The 18,344-nt window shown below is 51.3% G+C and overlaps 1 protein-coding gene across 1 annotated transcript; it reads left to right on the top strand.

Annotated features, from left to right (window-relative positions):
* Window positions 1-532: 532 nt before the first annotated feature.
* Window positions 533-18,114, top strand: ASPA (aspartoacylase). Its single transcript, XM_036753574.1, has 6 exons — window positions 533-871; window positions 5,945-6,140; window positions 8,534-8,627; window positions 10,145-10,252; window positions 14,902-15,011; window positions 17,598-18,114. Exons 1-6 carry the CDS (start codon window positions 636-638, stop codon window positions 17,793-17,795), a joined length of 942 nt encoding a protein of 313 aa, XP_036609469.1. The 5' UTR covers window positions 533-635; the 3' UTR covers window positions 17,796-18,114.
* Window positions 18,115-18,344: the final 230 nt, after the last annotated feature.

Genomic DNA, 18,344 nt, shown 5'->3' on the forward strand with positions numbered 1-18,344 from the left:
GTTTTTCATGCTTTCCATCGTTACTTGTACTTGGAGTCACCTTACAAAAAAGTGGGGAAAGATTCAGAGAAAGTGAACTTGAATTCAATCTACAAATTCATAAAAATTATTGAAGTCTGAGTATCTGAGTCCTTGTTCAATCAGGGAATGCACCGGTCCACCACCTGCCTTCCTTTGGGTGTCCCCAGGTGTGCCTGAGGTTACTGGGCAGAAGATGCTCCAGGCCCTCAGAGGAGAGGGGTTCAAGGCCAGCTGGGCAGGGGAAGGGGAGGTCTTCTGTAATCCTCATTGTGAATGTGTGGAGCCCTGGGCCTCCCACAGTCGGGGCTGTGCAGTTCTGGTCTCAGGCAAGGCTCAGGCTCGCTGCGGAGTGCACTGAGGGCTGCTGACCATCTGAGGGAGTCAGAAGTCCGACCAAGAGAGTATCTTGAGTTGACATTTGCCTGTAGGCTCCAAATATGGTAAATAAGGGGAGGAGGGCCAGAGGAGGGGAGAGGAGGGAGTGTCATCAGCCGGCTTAGAGGAACTTTGTCCAGGCCACTGTGGGTGCGCTGGAAGCCTTCTCTGGCTGCCTGGCCCAGTGACTGGGAATCTTCTCTTTGGGTTGGCAGAGCTGGAGAGGAGAGCTTGGGAGAATGGCTGCCCTGCTTGGAGCCAAGACCCCCCTGAAGAGGGTGGCGATCTTTGGGGGCACCCACGGGAATGAACTCTCTGGGGTGCTTCTGGTCAGACACTGGGAAGAAGATGGAGCTGAAGTGCAGAGAGCAGGTCTACAGGTGAAGCCCTTTATCGCCAACCCCCGGGCTGTGCAGAAGGGCTCCAGGTACATTGACTGCGACCTGAACCGAGTCTTTGATCCTGCCCATCTAGGGTAAGGCACGTGCTGGGGTTGGGGCAGGGGTGGGGGTGGGGTGCTGGCCTCAGCCAGTGCCCTTTCCAGGGTGCCTTGTCAGCCCCTTCCTGGCCTTTGACCAATCACACCCCCTAAGGAATTTCACATGTCTGTGATAAACCCGAGGGTTTCACGAACTTTGGAAAGTGACAAGCTCGGTGTCATTGGAGATGATCTGCCTTAAAAACAGTTAGTAATTAGTTGATCAGACCCATAATATCACAGATGTTCCTGTTTTTATAATTAAACCTTAAAAATGTTTTCATTTAACAAAAACCTATTTTTTCTCCCTCCCAATTCCCCACCCCCAAACACACACACACAAATAAAGAAGAACAAAACCTTTGTAACAAATAAGACTGAGTCAAAAATACAGACTCCCACATTGGCCAAGTCCAAAATGATATGCTGCATTCTTCCCCCTCAGTCCACCACTTCTCTGGCAGGAGGCAGGCAGTACAGGTCATCCTGAGTTCTCTGGGATTGTGGTTGGTCATTGCTTAAACCTTGTTTTATAGAAACTCATTTGGGAAGCAGGCTCTTGTGTCCAGGGGCAGGTGGGGCAGGGTGGCAACCTCTTGGGATCTCTGTCCTTCCCTTGGGGTGAGCCTGGGGGTGGGCACTTGGGACCCACTACTCTGGGCTGTGCCTCCCAGAGTCCACCTGGGAAGAACAGTGATTCTCAGTGTTCAGAAGGGGCTGGGCCACCTGCCTCATTGGCCTTTGTTTAGGCCCCCCCCCAACCATTGCCAGCGTCTGGCACTACCTCTGACCCAACGTGCTGGAGCCAGGCTGCACCTGTGCTCACCCCTAAACTCTTCCCAAGGCTGTATTAGGCAGCTCAAGCCTGAGCTGGAAGGACTTCATTGGTGCCTGTGCTGGGCATCAGACTGTGTGCTCATATGTAGGGTGGGGACCCCTGGAATCTCCCCCCAAACCCTCTCCTAAGCACCAGAGGATGTCTTCACAGTCAGTGTCTGTGGGCTGTAGAGGAGTGGCTCCCCGCCCCACCATGCCTAGAATGCTTCTCCTCTTGACCTGCCCCTCCACAGCCTCCCCCCTCTCTGGGTATAAGCTGCTTTCCTCTGGCCCTGCCCTATCCCAAGCCCCACGGAAGATTCCTGAGGGCAGGGGCTGTTGCTGATTCACATTCCAGGCTTGGCCTAGTTCTCGGCCCTCTGCCCACTCACTGCACTGTGGCGCCTTAACACCAGGTAAATGGAGTGGCTCCCAGGAGTTAGTAACACATTTGGGGTGGATTTCCTGGACAGCGTGGAGCTCAAGTAAAGGTGCAGGCTTTTCCTTGAGGTCATTGTCGGTCCCAGGTCCTGATTTGTGATCCCCGTTATGGTGAGGGATGCAAAGACACCTGTGACCTCAAGGAACTTTGTTCTGCTGAGTGGGGGGACACACAGGAGGGGTGTCAGTCCCAGGTGTCATGACGCAGAGGCAGTAGCAGCACATGGGAGGGCTGCACATGGATGTTCATCTCTCACTGACCTCCCCTGGACAGTTATCCTCCTGGACAGTTATCCTCCCTCGATGATGCTCTCCACCCATGCACTGTTGGGGAGGGTACTGTGTCCACCACCCATCCCAGGTATCCCAACAAGGGCAGCAGACTACCCCATCCTGGAACTCGGACCTTAAGTCACTGAGTGTCAGAGGAAGCAGGGACCTTCGAGCAGAGCATGGCAGTGTTGGGAGGGACCCCAGGGATCCTCAGGAGCAGGGGCTCTTGCCTGGGGTCTGTGAACTTTAAAAGAAGGCTTTCTTCATAATCTCTGTCTCTCATTTGTGCCTTTAACAACCTGATTCTGGCAGTTGCCCCTGCTCAAGCCTAGTCCCACCTATCCAAGGTTACAAAGCGTGTAAAGGGCAGAGTGAGGCTTTGAAACCAGGTCTATAGACTCAGAGGCCTGTGCTCTCTCCAGATCACCAGAACCAATGGCTCGGCCAGCCAGCTGTCTGTAGGGCTGATCCAACATCCTCGTGGTGATCAGTCAAGGGGTACAGGGAGGAGCTCACACCCCCAAAGTCAACCTAGGAGGTTAGGGCTGTCCTGGAATGTCCCTAGAAGAGTGTGGCTGCAGGGAAACCAGCTGGGGCAGTGGCTTTAGTCCATAGACCTCTGGCTTGCCTGGGCTAGGGAAGCAGGCGGGTCTGAGAGTCAGGTCCCGTGTCCAGAGGCGGGCTCCTGGGGTCATGCAGAGAAGGGCAACTGGACAGGCCGTCCTGCCTCCACCCACATCATCCTTCAGACCTCCTTCTATGGCCAAGCCTGGGGCAGGCCTTGTGGCAGCTGGGCGGGCTGCAAAGACTCCCCAGTGAAGACAGAGGCTTAGTCATTAATGGCTTCCTGTGCCTATATTTCAGTGGGATTCATGGAGAGATGGCTCTGTCACCTCCTACAGGGAGCCTTCCATGATGCTCTCCCCGCTCCCCCTCCCCCCCATCAGATGAATTTGTATCTCTTTGCTCTGGTTTTGTGGAGTAGGTGCTTTGAGAAGGGACTGGCAGCCTGGGATGTGGTTCTATACGAAGCCTTTCTGACTGGTGGCTCCTAGTGCCCTCCTTCTGAAAACTCATTCCTCTGTAGAGTGGAACTCCTGAGGGCAGGGGACAAAAGTTGATTTTTGTTTTTGTATTCCCCACTGCTCAGCGATCCCTGCTTTGACCCCCTGGCCTTGAGACAGGTGGAAGGGGCTGTGGTGATGCATAAGCCTTAGGGATCCTGGGAAGGAGAGAGGCCTCACAGAGCCTGCACCTGACTCTGGGACCCAGGCGTAGTGAGTGTCTGGTGCATGAGGAATATTGAGTCACTGTTGCCTGCTGAAAGCCCTCTCAGGGTTTGGCAGCTTTTCCACTTTTTGTTTTCCCTCCTCTATCTCTCTCCCTCTTGAGAATGCTTAAGCCTGATCTCTTTCTAGGGGACACTTACCTTTATTCCTTAAAACTGTGTCTGCCTGTTTGTGTTTAAATGTTTAATTTGTCTCTTAAGCCATCAATTGTGATAAAAGTTGTGAAATACATGGTGTGTGTGAGTGAGTGTGTGTGTGTGTGTATGTGTGTGTTTGTGGTTATTGGAATGCATTTAAGAGGAGGCAATGAGGGAGCTTCTAGGAAGGGGGAGAGATGGATTTAAAATGACAGTATTTTGCCACAGCATATTCTCTGGGTGGGGGCTCAGAGCTATGCAGATACTGATTCTTTTTTGCAGCTTCCCAAGGGGAAGGGAGAATACTTACTTATTCCAGGGTTTCTGCTATAACAGGCTGGGCTAGCGCTCAGGCAGGACCTCTACCATCTTGCTGAGATTGGTTTGGAAGGAAATCCAGTCTCAGAGGGGAGGGGCCTGAGGGGTCACTGGAGAGAATGATGCTCCCCAAAGTGGGGGTGTCATTCAGTCCATAAAAGGTTGGGGTATGAGTGCATGGCACCCCACCCCCATCACTGCTAGATTGCAAATAAGAAGGTGGCAGGCCCTCTGTCCTCTGCTCTGTTTAGACCACACCTGGAGAGCCATGGTCAATTCCTGGCACTGTGATTTCTGAAGGACACTGATACAATATAAGGTGTCCAGAGGAGGACAACCAGGCTGATGAATGGTCTTGGATCCATGCTGTACATGTCCATGCCCCCCACAGAAGTGCTAGGCCACACACATTCACCAGAACCCAAGGTCTCAGGCAGCTGCCCTGGCTGGCTTCTTCCATAGGGCCTGATGGGTCCCTGGGTCTTTTCTTGCACCCTAAGTGGGGTGAGAGGTCACTGCCTGTCCCTTACTACAGGGGGTCCTTCACCAGAACCTTCCACATTGCCAGGCTGCCCTACAGGCAAGACCTCTCCCACTTCTGACCCCAGGGCCTTGAATGAGTGAATGTTGAGTGAGACAGAAAGCAAATGGGAAATCCAGCTGTTTTCTGGTCCTGTATAGACTCTCCCTTTCTCACCTGAATGATTCATTCATCCATTCATTTATTCATCAACACACACTTATGAAATGCCTACTCAGTATTCGATACACCATGCTGAGTACTGGGGAATAGTCAAAGATGAAAAGACTCAATCTCTGCCCTCAAGAAGCTTACCATCTAGGAGGACGATAATGTAGACACAGATAGCTATAATCTGGATGCAAAGGCATGCATGGACAGGGGATCCCCAAGAGCTTCTGAGTTTGGATTCTAGAGTTCTCAAGTGGCCTGGAGAAGGTTGGGGGAGGGGGATCAGGAAGCCCCTCCAGCTGGGGGCGTTCTACTCTGACCTCAGAGGACGAGGGGTACAACAGCTGGGCAAAAGGGGAGGAAGCAAGTGTAGGAAGGGTGGGTGTTCTGGGCCCAGGGGATGGTGTGAGCTAAGGAACTCAGAGCATGCTCAGGAAGCATTGTCCTGTTTATTTGGAGCACAGGGCACAGCTCTGGGAGGTGAAGGAAGAGATTGGTTGGAATGGGAAGTTGGAGCCATTTGGTGAAGGGCCTTGAATGCCACATTAAAGAGCAGGGACCTCTTTACCTAGCTACCTCATTTCTTACCTAGTCTCAATCACTGAATGTGTATTGCCTCCGTTAAACTGAGACACGATAAAGACCTCAGCTTAAAAGGGCCCAGGTCTCCCAGTGCATCCAGGGCCATGATGGGGTCCATCTCTGGCCACTGGACCCAGACGACTTCAGAGGAGAGAGTGAGGCTGGTGACTTTGCCCAGCCCTCCCACAGTACATCCAATTCACTTGCCTGTCGTGGCATCACATCCCTGATGTCGTCTTTGAGAACACAAGACTAGTCACCACCCCGAGAGAAGGGACGCATGGTCTAGGATAAAGCGGAGAGGGGATCACCCTTCATTGCTTCAAGGATCCGTGAGGTCCAGAGCTCTTCCTCCTGGGACTCCAGGGTCACTCATTCTCCCCACCTATCACCCAGAGGCCCCCTGCACACACCATTCGTGGCTCTGACTTTGTAGCCAGCCCCCTCCAAGCCGCGGAGGGGCCAGGGGCCAGTCCTGGAGAGGACGTCAATCCTGACTCTTCTCTCCCTCTTCTGCTCCCAGCATGGAAATAACAGAGGACTCGCCTTACGAAGTCAGCCAGGCCCAGGAAATACACCGCGTGTTTGGCCCCAAAGGGAGTGAAGACGCCTATGACGTGATTCTCGACCTCCACAACACCACCTCTAACATGGGCTGCACTCTCATTCTGGAGACCTCCGAGGATGACGTGCTAATCCAGATGTTTCATTACATTAAGGTAACTTTCATGTTCTTCTTTAGAGCTCCTTTGAGGGTCTGAGATTTTAAAGTATCTATCCCTTCACGCAGTCAGCGGAACCCCAACGTTGGGGTGATCTGATATGGGTATGAAGGTACCTACTAAGTCAGTGGGCTAGCTGTCCCAGTGTGCTCCATCCCCTCCACGATGGCTTCTTTTCACTCCCTTGGTCTTGTCTGTATGAACTGTTACCTGAGGCACCCTGGAATCTGGATCTTGTGCCCAATGGCCTCCCTGCAGTGGGGGGCACATTGTACATGCTTGCCCTTCCTGTTCTGAGTCTCCTTTGAGGCTGATGGATCCCAGGGTCGTAGAACAGCCAGATCCCTCCCCACCCTCACCCTGCCCTGCAGAAGGGGCTCCTGTAACTCAAGACCACCTCGCACTGCACCCAGCGAGGTCTCATGGGCACAAATGGACATTACAGAGAGCTTGCTGGGTGGTGCCCAGCATTCGGGCAGGAAGGGAGCCAGTCCATGCCGGCTCGGAGCAGCGCTGCCTTCTAGGAGGCTGCGTTTTGTTGTTCTGACTCTGACCAGCTCCAGCGCCATGAACACTGGCAGACAAAGAACTGAGAAGGAGGGTAGCCTGTTGCTCACAGCACGGGAGGTTTGGGTCATTAATGTCTATGATGATGTCCACACGTGAGTCCACCTGTAAGACACAGACTCAGGGAGGAGCAGGGGGTCAGGGGAGGGAGGTGGGCAAGAAGCTGGGGAGCAGGGGTGGACAGGGAAGCCCAGCAAGCCTGCTGTTCTTGCCTTCCTTCTCCCCTGACCCAGGCCAGAGAGGGACCCAAGTCAGCAGGACCCCTTTCTCCCTGTTCTCTTTCCCTTTTCCAGCTGAACATTAATCCCTCTGGAGAGGAACCCAGAATCCCTCTCACACTTGGAAGGAGAGGGGAGCCCCCTCCTTACTGCCCCGGGGGAGCAGCCTGAGTCCCTCCAGGCCCAACCCACCCTATAGAATAGACAGTCATTCAACTGAGTCACAAGCGTTTATTAAGCACCTACTCTGTTCTAGGCACTCTGCTGTGCACTGAGGACACAAAGAAAGGCAGAAGCTACTCCCTCGCCTCAAGGAGCTTATGATCTAATAGGAGAGACAACAAGCAACTATGTATAAACAAGCTATAGATGGGATAACCTGGAAAGACCCTCAGAGGGAAGACCCTGGAATGAAGGGGGATGGGGAAAGCTCCTCACAGAAGGTGGGGTTGGAGCTGGGAGGTCAGCAGGCCAAGTGGAGGAGGGAGAACATCCCACTCATGGAGGACACACAGAGAAAATGCCCATAGCTGGGAGATAAAGAGTCTTGTTCATGGAACAGTCGGGGGCCAGGGCCACTGGATCAAAGAGTGGGGGAGTGAGGTGGAAGAAGACAGGGAAGAGCGGAGGGGGCCAGGTTATGAAGGGCTTCGAATGCCAGACAAAAGAGTTTGTATTTGCTCCTGGAGGCCATAGGGAACCACTGGGGTTCATTGATTAGAGGGTGACATGATCAGACCTGAGCTTTAGACAAGTCACTGGTGGCTGAATGGAGGATAGACTGGGGGGAAGGGGAGAGACTTGAAACAAGCAGACATCCCCCCACCCCCACCCCCTTGGGCAGCTAGTGCAATGGTCCAAGTGGGAGGAGATGAGGGCCTGCACTGGGCTGGAGGCACAGTCAGGGGAGAAGAGGAGGTGAATTTGAGAGATGAAATTGACAATCCTTGGCACCATATTGGATCGGGGTGGGGAGGGAGGAGGTGAGAAAGGCTGAAGAGTCCAGGATGAGTCCTAGGTTTGGGAGCCTGAAGGCCTGGGAGGGTGCTGGGGAAGGTAGGAGAAGGGTAGGGTTTGGGGGCAAAGATGCTGAGTTCTGTTCTGGACATGTTGAGTTGAAGATGAATGAATAAATGATTTATTGATCCTATGGCCAGACATTGGGGATACAGATAGAAGAAGCTCATGGTCTAATGGGGGAGCCAACATAGAGGGAAGATTTCATCTACAAAACCAGTGAAAAGTCCCTGGTCCTTAGGGGACAGCAGCAAAGCAGATGGTCCAGCCTCTTCTCTCATGTTACTTCTACTGATAAAATCCTAGCAGTGTCTGAGGTTGAGATATCAGACAGGACCAAGGACTTTGGGGATAAGGATGTTCCTTTGATGTTGGGGCCAGGAATTACCCAGACTTGTGGCCCATCTGCCACCTTTCAGGCATGGCTTCCATGGGGTTGCGTCTTTCTGATATGTTTTGTGGTTGGTCCCATTGACTTTGGAGCCAGGATGCACATGCTCCTGAGGCCTGTGGGCGCCAGTCAGTCCTGTCCTGTCCTCACAGCTTCCGTGGTGCTGGTGCTTCACACTCTCCACGCCTTTTTTGCAGAGTTCCCTGGCTCCCATGCCCTGCTTTGTGTATCTTATTGACCACCCTTCTCTGAAATACGCCACCACACGCTCCGTGGCAAAGCATCCCGTGGGTAAGTTGCCACCATTTCTTTTGTCATAACTGGATAAACTCACCCATGGTCTCAAGATCAGGGAATGAAAGGATCTGCACCAGGCCCTTGGTATATCCCCCTGCCCTGAGCAGGAGGCCCAGGCCAGGGGGAGGGGATGAACTTTTCTGGGGACCCTCAAGTCTGCTCTGGCTGTCTTGGTGCTGCCCTCCTCTGTATGCTTTTCTGTCTACACTGGGGAAGACACTCTTTGTTCTACTCTTGGTCCAGACATGAGAGAATAGACAGGCTCTGCAGAGGGGTCCAGCTATAGCCTCAGAACCAGCCAATGCCCAGAGAGTCTTGTCTTCTGTGCCCTGCCCTGCAGATTTCTCAAGGCCAAGTCCACATTCCTCAGACTAGCCCAATGTTTGGCAATATTTTCTTTTTTAATGGTTAATTTGTAAGCCAGCTCCTGCAGTGCTGTCCCATGAGGACGGTTTGCTGTTCAGGGGACATTGGTGAGATTGGAGCATTTAAGCTGGTACAAAATACAGGATAGCTCCAACTTTGGCTGGATTGGAAGGAATTGTCACACACAGCATCTGCCACAAATGGGTTGGGGGCAGAGGGCTCTCAGCTCTCGAGACACCTAAGCCAAGGGGTTAGAATTCTTTGTGAGCTCGTTCCAACAAATGTCCTCCCTTCAGAGCCTCATGGATTGAGTCTGGGGCAGGCTCCACCAGCTGGGCAGTTCACAGGAAGCAAAGAGCTTCTCCATTGTTCTCCCCTCCTCCATGCATTCTGTTCCCCTCCCCCTCCCCATCTTTAGCCCACGGTCTGAGAGAAGCCCAGCAAGTCCATCCTCACTGAATGGTACATCTCATAGGAGAACCTCTAGGCATCCATGAGCTTACCCTTACTTAACTACTGGACTGCTCATCCCAAACCACATTCAGACTGGCTCCCCTGCTCATTCCCCTCTCTATGTACCCATTCTTAGGGTCCAAGCTTGATTCTGGCCCTCCATTCTGCCCACGTCAGAGGGCTAGTCATCCATCCAGGGCAGCAGCTACTTACTGGGGCCAAGACCTATGCAGGAGGGAGGGAGAGAAAGTAGCCAGTGGGGGCCCCTGTGCACAGCCTCTGGCAGTCCCAGGGGAAGCCCATGCCAATGCACATGGACACCACAACCTGCCCTGTGCAGAGATTGCACATACTTATACAACCCTATGGTCAGGTGTAGGTGTGTTCGTCTTTATGCATACATGCATCAGCCCACTCAGATGGGTCACCTACGTCTAGCAAACCAAGAGGAAAATACAAGAAAACTATAATGAAATTGCGTGTATTGGTGAATAACTGAGAGAAAGAATTGAAGAGAGAGCTTGGGCGGGGGGAATACTCACAGGGAAGAGACAGAGAGGTCTGGGAGAAGACAGTGACCAGAATCACGGAGCCTCATTCTGGGCCTCAGAGATCACCTGGAACATCAGGAGGGCACCGGGGCAGCGGGGAGGTCTTAGGTCAGGGACTCCCTCTGGGCCTTTTCTCCACAGGTGTAGAGGTTGGTCCCCAGCCTCACGGGGTTCTCAGAGCTGATATTCTTGATCAGATGAGGAGAATAGTAAGGCATGCCCTGGACTTCATCCAGTATTTCAATGAAGGTAAGTCACGGTCCAGCCTGGGGGTGTATCTAAGGTAAGGAGCTGACTTATCTTGGAAGCTGGCAGAGTGAACCAGACTTCCTCTGCTGGGCTGTGGGCTGATGCTCTCTTTCGGCCAGAGGGAGTCTACCTCAGCCAGGATAGATGCCCTCCCCAATGGGAAGTCCCTTTCCAGGGTGCTTCCTGCCCAGTTGGCCTATAATGGGAAGCCAAAGGGGTCACCTGGAGAAAACCCCTGGAGAGGAAGAGGCTAAGTCCTGGGCTGGCCCCAGCACCTGAGGCCCAGGCCTCTAGGCATGCTGGGGGAGGGTCTGAACCCAAGGGCATCTGAGTCCCTGGACCACAGGTTGTGTCCCCTGCTTCAGAATCCTCTCCTCTTGGGTTTTTCCCACCTCTCTCATCTTGTTTTTGTAGCTCCCAGAGATCCCGCTTCCCCTCCTGGGGTTGGAGCCAGCAGAGCCTGGCTTAGTGTGGGAGAGGAATGGGTAGCAATTTAGGGCCAAAAGGTCTGGGCTTGAATCCAGGCTCTGTGTGGCCTTAAGGAGGCCCCTTCTCATCTGGGGCCAAGCTTCCTTGTCTGTGGAAATGAGCAACTGAATGACCTCTGAGGTGCCTTGTCACTCTTGAACTTTAAGCAGTGGGAAGGTGTACCTTGTCCAAAGATGTTCACACTTCTGAGAGAGTGTAGGGAAGAGCACTGTAAGTCTGGGAGATTCCTCATTCCCCAGAATGCTCCATTGGGGGGCTGTGTTCTTTTGGTCAAGAATGTGTGTGTGTGTGTGTGTGTGTGTGTGTGTGTGTGTGTGTGTGTGCAAAGACCAAGTGGGCAAGTGCCACCTAAAGCTGACTACAACCACTTCTTGGAGTGTCAGAAGCTCCCAGTGGTAAGACCAGGTGACAGAATCCTGCAGGGCTCCCACAGTCTCCAGGCTCAGCTCCCAAACACATAAGGCAAGGACTCCAAAACCACTTTTGGGAACAGTGGAGGGACCACAGAGCACTCCAGAGGCTTGGAAGGGAATGGGAGCCTTGTTCCCGAAAGGCAGATTCTGAACACCAAAGATGAGGGAGATTGATGCTGATTCTCAGGAAGTTCAACAACGAATTATTAAAGATGAGCCGCCAGCACTTAAGAGATTGAAGGACTAACAAAGTCATGCCCTGGAAAGATGGCTCCCTGCTTCCAGCCTGCGTGGAATGTGGCAGCCCTGCCCCCCAGGGCTGGAGACCCCGGCAGAGCCCGGGATGGACTGGGGCAGAGGACCATCTGTGGGAGCTGCCAGAGAAAACACCAAAGCCAACAATGACTGCAAGCCAAGCCTCGGATTTTTGCAACAGTGGCTTGGCCACGAGGGCTAAAAGAAGTGGAAGAAATGAATCGAGAGCTTTGAGATGAAATGATCGATGCAAAGAGAGTTAGGCAGGAAAGGGTGACAGGAGAGGAAGCACTTAGAACAAGGTGGGAAAACCTGGTCTGAGCAGTTGACTCCCTGAAATCTACGGTGGAGCCCCCAGAGCTCCTGACCCCAGGAGACCCCAGGAAAAGTCAAAAGATCGGGTAAGATGGCAGACTTCGAGTACCAAGAACAGCTGCCCTGGGAAACTGGTTAGAAAGAGAGGATTCAAGAATCACCCGACTTCCTGGAAGTGATGACAGATAGTCTGCCAGTCCACTAGCATTTATGGAGCCCTACTATGTGCCAGGCACATGCTGAGCACGGGGACACAAAGACAAACAAAAGGTGGATCTTGCCCTTGTGGAGTTTAGAGTTGAATAGGGAGAGGACAAGCCAGAGACAGAATCAATTGGCCATCAGCAGCCCAAGTGACTTGCGAGCATTATAAAGGAGGTCCAGGCTTCTGGTGGAGGGCAGGATTTTAGCAGAGCCTGGAGAGAAGCAGGGGGTAGAAATGAGGAGGGTCTTCTAGGCATGAGGAAGAGTCTGATCAGATGGAATGTCTTGTGTGATGGGGAGGCCAGTGTCAGGTGTGAGAAGGCTGGAAAGGGCAGGGAGGGCCAGCTTGTGAAGGGCTTTAAAGGCCAAGCAGAGGATTTTGTATGTGTTCCAGAAGAGACAGGGAGACCTTGGAGCTTATTAAAGTGGCTGTGGGGGCATGGTCAGGTTGGTGCTTTAGGGAGATTGGTTTGATCACTGAGTGGAAGATGGACTGGAGTGGGGGACACTGAGTCACCACTGACCTTGATCGTAAAGTGGGAATAAGATAAGAAGAATAAAAAATGATAATAATTAACAAATAAGAAGAAGATCTAAGATCTAGGCTTGGAGAAGAGAGCAGGGACAATGGAGTAGGAATAAATTGCTTTAATTTTAGATTTGATTCCTTTCCAAATGGAGGAGAAACTGTAAGAAATTATAATGAAGGGAAAATATGCTACTTACAGTCAATTGAGGAATGGCAGTGGGATAAATTCATCCCTAAATCAGAAGGATAACAGAAGGGATTAGAAGGCAGAATGATCAATATTTGTTTATTAAAAATCATTCGAAACATAAAGATTCACATATTAAAATGAGTTAAAATGAGAGGCTGCCATAAAATTTATCGTTCTTTTCTTTTTAAAAGATTTATTTTATTTATTTAGTGTTTGATTTTTCCCCAGTTACATGTAAAACAATTTTTAACATTTGTTTTTAAAACTTTGAGTTCCAAATTCTCTCCCTTCCTCCCTCCTCACCTTCCCCCATTGAGAAGGCAAGCAATTCAATATAGGTTATACACGTATAGCCACGCAAAACATATCCATAACAGTCACGTTGTAAAAGAAAACAGACAAAAAAACACTCAAGAAAAAAAGTTGCTTCAATTTGTGTTGAGACACAATCAGTTCTTTGGCTGGGGATGCACAGCATTTTTCCTCCTAAGTCCCTCAGAGTGGTCTTAGATTGTTGTATTGCTGAGAATAGCTAAGTCATTCACAGCTGATCATCACCCAAATGTACCTAGTACATTTCACTTTGCATCAGCCCATGAAAGTCTTTCCAGGTTTTTCTGAGAGCATCTTGCTCATAATTTCTTATAGTACAATATTTTTCCATCATAATCCCATACCACAACTTATTAAGCCATTCCTCAATTGATGGGCACCCCCTTAATTTCCAAGAATTTATTATTCTTTGGATGAATTTAAAACAGGTAGCAATCATGATCTCAGACAAGGCAGTAATAAAAATAGACATAGTTAAAAAAGGTAAACAAGACAATTACATTATATTTAATGGCACCATAAAAAATGAAATAATATTGATGCTTACTACATATGTACTAAGTGCTATAGATCCAAGTACTCAAAAGAAAAGTTAACTGAATTATAAGGAGTAATGTTCCACAAAACCCTAAGAGTTGTAGACCTCAGTATACCCCAGTCAGATCCAGAAAAACTTAACAAAAAGATAAAATAAGAAAAATGTTAAATAATGGAGTACTAAATGGGAATAGGAAGGAATATACATATTTTGAGGTGTGAATACCTGCTTTACAAAAATTCACCACCTCCTTGGCAACAAAGAAAACCTCATAAATGCAGAAAAACATAAATATTAAACACATTCTTTTCTAACCACAACATAAGAAAAATTATAATCAACAAGGGGCTTTTGAAGAAAGTATTCAAACTAAAATGGAGTCTAAATAATTTAATTCTAAAGTATTGGTGGGCCAAAGAACACATCATAAAAATAAAAAAGAGAGGAATATGAGTGACCAAACTAAGGCAAGTGGGATGTGGTTGGAGAGGAGGGGACAGATTTGGGAGATATGGTACATGTGGAAAGGTCAAGGAGTATGAGAAATGAGAAAAGACGGATCATTGGTGACATCATAGAGAGTTGTTTTTGTAATGTGTTTGGTATTGAGGCCAGACTTCAGGAGTGAGGAATCTGAAACTCTGAAGAGTCCAGATACTGGAAAAGCTGCCAGGGATTCAGGGTGGGGTAGTAGGAGAGTTGGGATTTGGGCTTTGAATTCTACCTCTGCCAGTTGACTCCCTTGAGTGACTTTGGGCAATTCACCCACCTGTTCTTAAGTTTCAGTTTCCTCACTGGCAAAATGAAGGTGTTGAACTAAATGGTGATGAAAGTTCCTTTCAGGCCTCAATCTGTTATCCTGTTACTTTGAGTTTGACCCCAGGACCCAAAGCCCACATCTGCCGCTTGCTTCCTGTGGGGACTGTGTAAATTGTCCCTTCCCAGTGGGGAAGGCAGGGGGAGGGGTGGGTTGCTCATTGGTAAAATAAAAGGGTAGAACTAGATATCCTTGTGGTGCTCATTAAGATGCTTGGAAAACAAAATTCTCAGCACTAGCGCCCCTTCGCTATCATGGCTGAGTCTGTACTAAGCAGAACTTCTAGTCCTCCCTCTCAGGCCTCCAGAGCCTCACGCAGTGACCTCTCAGGGCTGGGACCTCAATTGGCCATTTAGGTGGATCCCCTGCATGTGGACAGTGGAGGCCAGACCAGAGCCCTGAGGACACACACACCCTTTCCCTGGAGCTGGGAGCCAGGGATCTGTGCCTGCTCCATCATGGCTGGGTTCCTGCCGCCTGAGTCTTCCCAAAGCTGGACACTGGAGGCCATGCAGCTTGAGATCCAGTTGACATATCTGTTTTCTGCCTGTTCTATCTATTTCTAGGAAGAGAATTCCCTGCCTGTTCACTGGAGGTTTACCAGGTCACGGAGAAAGTTGACTATCCTCATAAGGAAAACGGGGAGATCTCTGCTGTGATCCATCCCAGCTTGCAGGTAAAGTTAGCTCCAAGTGCTTCTGCCCAGGCCCCAGGAATGGTCCAGCCTGGGCACTGGGCCTGCTTTGGGGCCTGCAGAAGTTGTGGCTAGCAGCCAGAGGGGCCTGCTTTGGGCTGCTGGTGGTTGGGCTTTCCTAAGACCAAAAACAAAGAAAAACTGCCTTCTGTTGGGAAGGTGTGAGAGTTCTTTTCCCAAAATGTTTCCCTATCTCCAGCGCTGCAGGGGGAGTCAGGAGGCGTGTGCTCCTTGACTCACCATAGGACCCTGGCACCCTTGCTTCCTCCTCAGTCCCACTTTTCTCACGTGTAAAGGGGGTCTAACCAGGGCCCTTGCCTCACTCACCATGGCCATTTCTCTGAACCATATTTCACCTTGTCCAGCATCACAGTCTTCTGGGTTCCCAGCTCAGCCATGCCATGTGGCAGCCCCCCTGCCTGCCTTGTGCCTTTACCTGGTTTAGAAGCATGCCACCCAAATCCTCATTCTCATGGCTAAAGTGTCGAGCAGCCCAGGGTCAAAAGCACGGTACCCACTGGCCCATGGACCCCGCCAGCCTGGCATCTTTGGGCAGGCAGGCAGGCAGCCTCCTTCTGCAGTGGCCCCTGATCGCTGGCTATGCCACCGCCCAATAGTCACCACTGAGAGAATGTTTGAAGGTTTACAAAGCACTTAACACACATCATCTCATTGCATCCTCCCAACCACCCTGGGAGGGAGGTGTTGTTACTTTTCCCATTTTACAAATGAGGAAACTGAGGCAGACTTGACAAGGGTCCCGCAGCTAGCTACTAAGGGTCTGGGGCAGAATTCAAACTCAGCTTGGTACAAGACACAAGGGGACCCCAGCAGCAGGCAGAATCATACATCTGGCCTCTTCTGTAGGCCCGATTCCAGGGCCACTGTGGCTCTCAGCACCGCTAGCATAGAATCCATGCTTGTCTTGGTGCGTGTGCTTACTAGCATCCCCCTTGAGAGAGCAGAAAGGGAAGAGGGAGGGCAGACAGAGTTGGGGGAGGTGCAGAGAGGGAGGACCTTCCATCTATCCATCCCTCTGTCCTTCCATTCCTCCTTCCATCCCTCATAAGGAAGTTTAATTCAACCATCATTCATTAAGCATGTCCTAGTCCATTAGCTTCCAGGCTCTGATCTGAGCAATGGGGAAACCAAGGCAAATCCAGACCAGCCCCTGCTTCCAGGAGCTGATCTTTGGTTTGGGGAGACAATGTGTATGTACAGAGAAGTCACTGCAAGACAAATACAAAATAAATGATGGTGAGTGTGGAAGAAAACTTGGAGCCTGCATTCTGCGTCTGAGGCCCAAGGAGGCCTCAAAACTGTTTTAATTTAATTTGGCATTATTCGATATTCAAGCGATTTCCAGCTGAGAGAGGAGGAGGGAGAGGAAGAGGAGAGGCAGAGACGGGGAGGGAAGGAGAGATACAGAGACAGACGCTCATCGGAATTTTGAGCAAGGAAAGGTTAGAACATTTCAAAATACAGTTTTAGGCTAACCTTTCAGCACATTTCCCCTCCCCATCCCAGCCATCACTTCAGGGGGTGGGGGAGGATGGGTCAATGGCCCCCTTAATCGAGGCTGAGAGACAGTCCCCCTAACGACGCCTCTGTGTCTGCCCTAGGTGGCTGATGGCCAGAGCACATGCCCACAAAAGACCGAGGACCTTGGCAAGGGGAGTGGTCAGACTCCGGCTGCCAGGCCTAGGGCAGGAGCACTTCCTGGTCCCTTTAGGTGGAGCTTGGAGCCAGGGAGATGTGACTGGGGAAAGGAGGAGCGGTTCAGGAGGAGGTGGCATGTGGCCCAGCTCAGCTCTCAGCCTGGACACAGGGAATAGGTTGCTGGGTTGGGGCACAGAGTGGATGTTGGTAAAATAAGCTGGGACAGAGGGCTAAGATCCCAGCACTGGCTGAGGAGCGAGAAAACCTGGGTTCTGGTCCCGCTGGTCATGGCATCCAGCTTCCTCAGGCAGTTCCTTCCATCTTTGGGTCTCGGTTTCCCCCTCTTGCAGAAGAGGTAGCTGAAAGAAAGCTGGTTCAAAGGCCCCCCTCCTCACCCAGGGCCAGAGCCTGGGTCTGCTTAGAAGAATTCTCACTCTCTGCCAGCATTCAGGTGAATGCAGTATGGCGCCAAGCCTAGGAGAATCAGCAGAGAGCTTAGCCCTGACTCCTGCTCCCTGGGTGACCTTGGACTACAAGGTCACGGTTCTAGAACCAGTCCACCCCCCCCCATTTTACAGATGAGGAAGAGGAGGCCCAGGGGAGCTTTGGTACTTGTCCCTCAAATCGTCACCAAGTCTTCTGACTCCAAACCACCTCATTCACCTCAGGACCTTCCTCATCTGTAAAACTGGCCCAAGAATCCTCGAACTGAGGCCAGGGATGGAAGCCCCCCGAGGGGCATTGTCAGTGTCAGAGAAAAGGGTGTGTCTGGGCCAGGTGCCAGGCAAAGTTAGGGCCACTTCTTGGAGGGCCCCCAGCTGTCCTTGCCCTAGTGATTCTGGTCTTAGAAGTGCCTGAAGGGAAGACAAAGGAGCCTAATTATCATTTCCTCCCCCCCTTTACCGAGAGGACCAAGACTGGAAGCCGCTGAACCCCGGGGACCCCATGTTTCTCACAGTGGATGGGAAGACCATTCCATTTGATGGAGATGGCACCGTCTACCCCGTGTTTGTGAACGAGGCCGCTTATTATGAGAAAGGAGAAGCCTTTGCCAAGACTCTCAAAGTGACTCTGACTGCAAGAAGCCTCAACTGCCTGTCCCCCTAGGGTGGGTGGAGGCTCTTGGGGGTAGCCCCTGCAGGGCTGGCCAGTGCCTTATTCCTCTCGGTGTCCCCCCAGCAACCAGCTCAGTGCCTTACACAGAGAAGAGGCAGAAAAAGAGGAAGAAAAGCTGGGTGACTGTGCCCAAGTCACGCCTCCTCTCTGACCCTCGCTTTCTTCCTGGGGTGGGGGATGGGAGGGAAGGGGTTTGCCCCACTCCAGGTGATGACCTGAGGCCTCTCAGAGAGAGGTTTGAGGGCTCCCTGACTCCTGACCACCGGCCTCCCTCCTCTGTCTGGTGGGAGGAGAAGTGAGATGCTTAATAAAATGCTCCATCTTTCCTGTTGTGCTTCCTTGGAAGAAAAGGGTGTGGAACGGACAGAGGGAACCCAGATGATAGCCATGAACATCATCCCATTCAGCCCTCCCTGAGGGTGCCATTTTGGGGGTGGGGGTGGGAAGGAGGCTCCAAAGAGACAGATTCAATCACAGAAAAGTAGGCTGAAGGCCTTGGCAAACTAGAAATGTCCTGTCAGCTCCGGAGAGACCAGGGCC

Source organism: Trichosurus vulpecula, chromosome 4 (genome assembly GCF_011100635.1).
Source record: "Trichosurus vulpecula isolate mTriVul1 chromosome 4, mTriVul1.pri, whole genome shotgun sequence".
Taxonomy (NCBI): Eukaryota; Metazoa; Chordata; class Mammalia; order Diprotodontia; family Phalangeridae; genus Trichosurus; species Trichosurus vulpecula.